Consider the following 7,382-nt stretch of genomic DNA (forward strand, 5'->3'; position numbering starts at 1 on the left):
GGTAGGTAGTTTTGGGCTTGGGGCTTCCAGCAGCAGTAGCGGATCGTTTGGTCTCACACCGACGGCGGTGTCGCAACCATACGTCACTGTCTCTTTGTGTCTCCTGCGCACACTCTCTAATGTCGGTGGACTTCACAGTTTACAGCTTGGACTTGAAACTGTCTCTTCCTCGTCTTTGATTTCTTTCCCTCTCTCTCCTTTTATAAATTAGAAAGTAGAGAGGGAGAGTGTGAAGGAAATTTCCCAGGGGAATCAAGAAGCAGATACAGATCAAATTCTTCATCTGCTGGGATTCTCATTGTTTTGCATCACCGTCTACAAGGTACAACATTTCCGATTCTTATTACTTTGAATTTGAATCAACATTTGGCACAAGTTCTCATTATTTTGTGAAAATTCATTTCGTACTAAATGCAGATTTTATTGTTCCCCTGACGGAATGTGCATTTGAGAAGTTCTCTTTTGAGTTTCGTTGGAGGCCAAAGAGATCTCCTGGTCTCAAATGGAGGCCACGGTTAGTATTTTGTTATACATTGGTTGAAGTGTTAGTTATTTTTGCAATCAAATCAGATCTAGTTTTGTATTCGAATGGATGTAAATGCTGCTAAATCTGAGTCAATTGTATGTGGAATCAGGCAAAACATGTGAATAATATAGGAGGACAGGTTTGTCAGATCTGTGGTGATGATGTTGGTAGAATCTCAGATGGACAACTATTTGTTGCTTGTGATGTTTGTGCATTCCCGGTCTGTAGACCTTGTTATGAATACGAGAGGAAAGATGGGAACCAGTCTTGCCCTCAGTGCAAAACTAAATACAAGAAAATTAAAGGTTTGTTAACCAGAGATCATATGTCTTTTTCTTGGAGTGCATTGAAAGTGTTTGAGAAATATAATAATCTGATCTGGGTTGCAATATTTAAATTCCAGGAAGTCCTCCAATTCGTGGTGACGAAGAAGATGGTGATGCAAATGACGTAGCTACTGATTTCAGTTATCCATCTGAGAATCAGGATCAAAAACAGAAGATTGCTCAACGGATGCTCAGCTGGCACATGACTTACGGACGAGGAGAGGATGTTGCCGCTCCGAACTATGACAAAGAAGTTTCTCATAATGATATTCCTAGGCTCACTAGTGGTCAGATGGTACGTCTAAATTTATTCAATTAGTAGTACATGAAACATCCATTATATGATGAGCAATCACAATGCTGTAGATTGTAATCAAGTCTGTGTTAGATTCTCTGAAAATGCGTTCACCCTTTTTAGACGTAGACTCCAGGGTCTCTGTATATATGTTGTTACTTCTCTCGACAGTTTGAGTTATTGGAGTAAGTGGTTATTAACTAAGATATTATTTCTCAGGTTTCAGGAGAATTGTCATTGGTATCTCCTGACCGTCTTTCCACGGCGTCTCCTGATAATAGTGGAGGGAAGCGAATTCGTTCGCTTCCATATTCAGTTGATGCTAATCAATCACGTATGTAATTCGCAAGTCTAAAGTGTTTCTAATTTATGTGTTGGTTGTTTGAATTACTTACTCTAACTTCTGATGGGGAATTCCTTCTGCAGCTAATGTTAGGGTTGTAAATCCAGTAAGGGAGTTTGGTTCACAAGGGTTTGGTAATGTAGCCTGGAAAGAGAGGGTTGATGGGTGGAAGGTTAAACAGGAGAGGAACATTGTTCCTACGAGTGCCGCTCAAACCGCCTCTGAAGGCCGGGGTGGTGGAGATATTGATGCGAGCACTGACGTATTTATGGATGATGCCTTACTGTTGAGTTTCTAACCCTTGCTTACATTTGGTTTTCTTAATTTAGAAGAAAGTTCCAGACTCTAGCGGTTTACAAAAAGATATTCAGTTTATCTTGGGTGTACTTTTGGTAGCTTATCTCCTCTTGGCGTTACGGGAAAATTTGCATGATGCAAGTGAGACAAGGGCCTTAATTTGTTAAGTGCAGTGTTAGATCTGATTTTATATCCATCGACTGTATAAATCCAAACCAAAAAAGTCTGTCTCATACTCCAACTGCAGACCCACGCACAAACACCACCCACGGACCCTTCATTTTCTTGTTTCTATCAGTGTCTGAAAAGCAAATCTAAGTCACAATCCAATTGCATTATAAAAAGTAGAAGTTCTGTGTAATATTATCCATGTACTCCATCTCCATTGGCATGCTGAGAGTGCTGATGAATAACTTGGTTTCCGATTGTTAACTTGTTGCTTTTTTAACTTATAGGAATGACGAAGCGCGCCAGCCTCTTTCAAGAAAAATACCTATTGCATCTTCGAGAATTAATCCATATCGGATGGTTATTGTCGTGCGTCTTGTTGTTCTTTGCATTTTCTTACACTACCGTTTAACAAATCCTGTGCTCAATGCCTATCCTTTGTGGTTGACATCTGTTATATGTGAGATATGGTTTGCCATATCATGGATACTGGATCAGTTTCCTAAATGGCTCCCAATAAACCGTGAGACTTATCTTGACAGGCTCTCTATTAGGTAAACACTTTCTCTGATACGTTATTTATCTAGTGTCATTGATCTTCAGAAGAATGGGTCTTTGTCATTGCTCACAATTGAGAATTGCCACTACAGCATCCCATCATTTCTTTCCAATTTTTTAGAGCTCTGATGAAGTATAAAATGTAAAACAGATATGAGCGAGAAGGAGAGCCATCACAACTTGCTTCTGTGGACATATTTGTCAGTACTGTCGATCCTTTAAAGGAGCCTCCCCTTGTCACAGCAAATACTGTCCTATCTATTCTTGCAGTTGACTACCCAGTCGACAAGGTTTCTTGTTATGTATCTGATGATGGAGCTGCAATGTTGACATTTGAAGCCTTATCTGAAACTTCTGAGTTCGCTAGAAAATGGGTTCCTTTCTGCAAGAAATACAGTATCGAACCTCGAGCCCCCGAGTGGTACTTCACCAAGAAGGTTGACTACCTGAAGGATAAAGTCCATCCATCATTTGTCAAAGATCGCAGAGCAATGAAGGTTCCTAGCGCCATATATCCCTCTGTTCTCTGTTCCCGCGTCACTCTGTCCCTCCCTCACATTGTTTACTTTGTTGTTGTATGTTACAGAGAGAGTACGAGGAATTTAAGATTCGTGTCAATGGTCTTGTTGCAAAAGCAATAAAAATCCCTGATGAAGGATGGGTCATGCAAGATGGAACACCATGGCCTGGAAATAACACAAGAGATCATCCAGGAATGATCCAGGTGCGTACATTTTCTATTCTTTTTTGTTAAGTCCATTCCAGATTTTAATTTGGTTAATCAATTCCTTAATTGTCAATAATCATATTTCGTAAAACGTGTACTTATCAGTTGATCACTTTTTATATAATAGTTATAGTTATGAACTTATGAAGTTTCTGTGTCAAATATGCATTTTTCACTGTTTAGAGTGTTCTTTTTCTATTATATATTATTTTTTTTCTTAAAAAAATTTGCTGCCACAAGCTTTTCTGAGCATGGAGCAGGTGCCATCGCTCAGTATCCTTCATCCATCATCAGATGTCCCCGAAGGGACTCTTTTTCTATTATATCATTCAGCATATGTTTCTTAGTTTCATAATTCCTTTTCCCGCGTTTTGTTTCTCTCCTTATTTAAATGCAGTATGCTGGTGTTAATTATTAATAGAATGCAATTGTCAGATTGGTCACACTTCCATCAGCCCTATTGTGTCCTCAAACTGTAAAATGTCACTGTTTGCAGGTATTCTTGGGTCATAGTGGAGGACTTGATATTGATGGTAATGAGCTACCGCGGTTAGTTTACGTTTCTCGTGAAAAACGCCCAGGCTTCCAACACCACAAGAAGGCCGGTGCAATGAATTCACTTGTAAGTAGTCACATACCTACTGATTGAACTCATCTAAAGTTTGTCATATTATTGGGACAAGCATATTAACTGTTGTTGAACAGGTTCGGGTATCTGCAGTCCTTACAAATGGACCCTACATGTTGAATCTTGATTGTGATCACTACATAAACAACAGCAAGGCGCTGAGAGAGGCTATGTGTTTTATGATGGACCCAAATCTCGGAAAATCTGTTTGTTATGTGCAATTTCCTCAGAGATTTGATGGAATTGATAGGAATGATCGGTATGCCAACAGGAATACCGTGTTCTTCGATGTAAGTTCTTTCTGGCCCAACAATCCACTTATAAATTGTAATTTGTAGTTTTTATCTGAGATTTAAAAACTACCAAAGCTGATAAATTTCTATTCATCAATATGTTTCATTCATTTATAGTTTTAGAGCAAAGACTGCATCCATGTACGGCATAAACTGGACTGCGGTGTTTGTCTGCACATTTTTTTTGCTTGCTAGTATTGTGATAGGTCTCTTGTTCTCTCCTTTTGGTTTCCAGATCAATTTAAGAGGCTTAGATGGTATCCAAGGCCCTGTTTATGTGGGTACAGGATGTGTCTTCAACAGAACAGCATTATATGGTTATGAGCCTCCCATTAAGCCTAAACATAAGAAACTAGGGTTTTTGAACTCCTGTTGCGGTGGATCACGAAAGAAGACTTCCAAATCTAAAAAGACGTCCGATAAGAAGAAATCAGGCAAGCATGGGGATCCAACTGTGCCAGTATTCAGTCTAGAAGATATAGAAGAGGGGGTTGAAGGTAGGCCAGTTATTTCTTAAATGTTTCTTTCTGCTAGATAAATTTTTTAACTGGGAGTTTCTTCATCGATTTTCTGTTTCCTTTATTACCTTCTCTATAGTATTGTTACCTTCTCTCACTAGGTTCACTTGTTTATCCCTGTTTTACACCTATATATATATATATAGTGATAAAATATTGTTACCTTCTCTTCTAGGCTCACTTGCCCTGTTTTACACTATATATGTTCATAAAGTATAGGAGTACCTTTGCATTCCTAATCTGTCTTGTGGCATCACTAGATTCTAATACCAGTTCAGACAATGGGTTTCTTCCTAAGTTACCTAATCCTCCCACGGCCCTACCCACCCCCAGATTTTCAAGACTTAGTACCAAAATTGGTCATTTCAGTTTTGTTATTTATTTTTTCAATCTAATATATAATATGAATCATGTGATTTGATGTTTTTTGAAAAACCAGGTTCTGGATTTGATGATGAGAAGTCATTGCTTATGTCTCAGATGACCCTGGAAAAAAGGTTTGGCCAATCATCAGTATTTGTTGCATCTACATTGATGGAAAACGGTGGTGTTCCTCATTCAGCAACTCCTGAGGTTCTTCTGAAAGAAGCTATTCATGTCATTAGTTGTGGATATGAAGACAAGTCAGACTGGGGAGCTGAGGTGGGTGCTCATATTTCTCCCTTTATGCTTTGGTTGAATTCTTTTATTTTTCTTTCTCCACTCCATATACTAGTAGAAATACAAAAGAATCACCTAATCCCTTATAAATTATCCCCAGAGTCTTCTTGAGAATTTATATATCATTCATTGCATAATGAAGTTAGTCGTAGAAGTAAAAATTATGTCCTATCTAAAATCTAAAGTTAGCTCCACACATATCTTGAGGTTTCTTACGAGCTATGATGAATTCTACAGATAGGATGGATTTATGGGTCTGTTACAGAAGATATTCTCACAGGGTTCAAGATGCATGCTCGTGGTTGGCGATCAATTTACTGCATGCCTCCTCTTGCAGCCTTCAAGGGATCTGCTCCCATCAATCTTTCAGATCGTCTAAACCAAGTGCTTCGATGGGCTCTTGGTTCAGTCGAGATTCTTCTAAGTCGGCATTGCCCCATATGGTACGGATATAGTGGAAGGTTGAAATGGCTCGAGAGATTTGCATACATCAACACCACCATCTACCCAATTACTTCCCTCCCCCTTCTGGCATACTGTACACTGCCTGCTGTCTGTTTGCTCACTGGAAAGTTCATTATCCCAGAGGTAAAGCACACCACTGTTCTTCTCTTTATATTGTTCAAAACCAGAAATAATACTAATAATTATGGTTCATTGTTAGTATTGATCAAAACTGAAAGTAGGTTCCGCGATAAGTGTTCCGTTTGAACCCTGCATCTGGGAATGCTTTGCATTAGCCTTCACCCATTTGACGCCACATTGGATTTTCATGTAGAGTAAGATGTGGATCAAGTATCAGTATAACTTAATGACATTTTGTGATTGCAGATTAGTAACATTGCTAGTATCTGGTTTCTTTCCCTCTTTCTTTCTATCTTTGCCACTGGTATATTGGAAATGAGATGGAGTGGTGTGGGGATAGATGAGTGGTGGAGAAATGAACAGTTTTGGGTTATTGGAGGTGTTTCAGCCCATCTGTTTGCCGTCATCCAGGGTCTTCTCAAAGTCCTTGCTGGTATCGATACAAATTTCACTGTTACCTCCAAGGCATCAGATGAAGACGGAGATTTTGCTGAGCTCTACCTGTTCAAATGGACTACATTACTAATTCCACCGACAACTTTGCTCATTATCAACCTTGTTGGGTGTGTCGCCGGTATCTCTTACGCAGTCAACAGTGGATACTCATCATGGGGTCCTCTTTTTGGAAAATTGTTCTTTTCGTTCTGGGTGATTGTTCATCTGTATCCTTTCTTGAAGGGTCTAATGGGACGTCAGAACCGAACACCAACAATTGTGGTTGTGTGGGCGATTCTTCTGGCTTCCATCTTCTCTTTGTTATGGGTTCGTGTCGATCCCTTCACTACCAGAGTAACTGGTCCAGATGTTAAAGAGTGTGGAATCAACTGCTAGAGATAAAAAATTATGATTTGATACACATTTTTGAAGGCTAAAAGCAGCTCAAGCTGAATCAGGTATGGTTTAGACTAGAAGTCTAAAATTCTTTGTTACTCTTCAGAAATTTATTTCTTCTTTGTTTACCGAAGTGTTTCAAAACATATCCCTGTAGTTTCAATCTACTAGAAGTTCAGAAAATTGTTCTTTCTTTACCCAAGTGTTCTAAAATTATCCTTGTAGTTTACGCTACTTTGAATTCTAGTATGAGGAAAATGATCTTTTTTTTTCCATAAATTATAAAATTACAGATGGACTTGCACACTGCGATGCAGTGTTTGTATTTTTGCGCCATCAAGTTTGTTCATTAGCTATAAAGCCTATAATATTTACATACTCTTTTGTCTCCCTTTTTTATTTTTTTCCTATTATCCATTATAATTCATGTTATCTTTTTGGAGTATTCATGTTATCTTTATATCAAGGGTGGTGGATGGAATTCCTGTTGCAACACTGGTTTATTATGTGTATGTTTCTGTGTCGATTAACTGCTTAAAAATCTTTGACATCTAAAATGAGCTGCAAGAGACTTGAAAAGTTTTGGGGATGAATGGCCGTTCTGCATCACAGTCATGCTGCAATGCT

General features: G+C 38.8%; 1 protein-coding gene across 1 annotated transcript; it reads left to right on the forward strand.

Moving 5' to 3' along the window:
• Positions 1-25: 25 nt before the first annotated feature.
• On the forward strand, positions 26-7,103 carry LOC113322909 (cellulose synthase A catalytic subunit 3 [UDP-forming]-like). Its single transcript, XM_026571093.1, has 15 exons — positions 26-322; positions 418-514; positions 636-831; positions 930-1,147; positions 1,367-1,481; positions 1,574-1,775; positions 2,243-2,509; positions 2,665-3,010; positions 3,100-3,237; positions 3,737-3,862; positions 3,946-4,158; positions 4,397-4,658; positions 5,119-5,321; positions 5,577-5,927; positions 6,171-7,103. The coding sequence occupies exons 2-15, from the start codon at positions 503-505 to the stop codon at positions 6,753-6,755; spliced, it is 3,234 nt and encodes a 1,077-aa protein (XP_026426878.1). The 5' UTR covers positions 26-322; positions 418-502; the 3' UTR covers positions 6,756-7,103.
• The last annotated feature ends 279 nt before the right edge of the window (positions 7,104-7,382 follow it).

The sequence above is a fragment of the Papaver somniferum genome, chromosome 11, assembly GCF_003573695.1.
Source record: "Papaver somniferum cultivar HN1 chromosome 11, ASM357369v1, whole genome shotgun sequence".
NCBI classification, from domain to species: Eukaryota; Viridiplantae; Streptophyta; class Magnoliopsida; order Ranunculales; family Papaveraceae; genus Papaver; species Papaver somniferum.

Bases quoted from the DNA above. Each gene is read 5' to 3' on its own strand.
- LOC113322909 (XM_026571093.1), top strand. The intron at 832-929 runs GTTTGTTAACCA...TTTAAATTCCAG, and splicing joins TAAATACAAGAAAATTAAAG to GAAGTCCTCCAATTCGTGGT. The intron at 5,928-6,170 runs GTAAAGCACACC...TTGTGATTGCAG, and splicing joins GAAAGTTCATTATCCCAGAG to ATTAGTAACATTGCTAGTAT.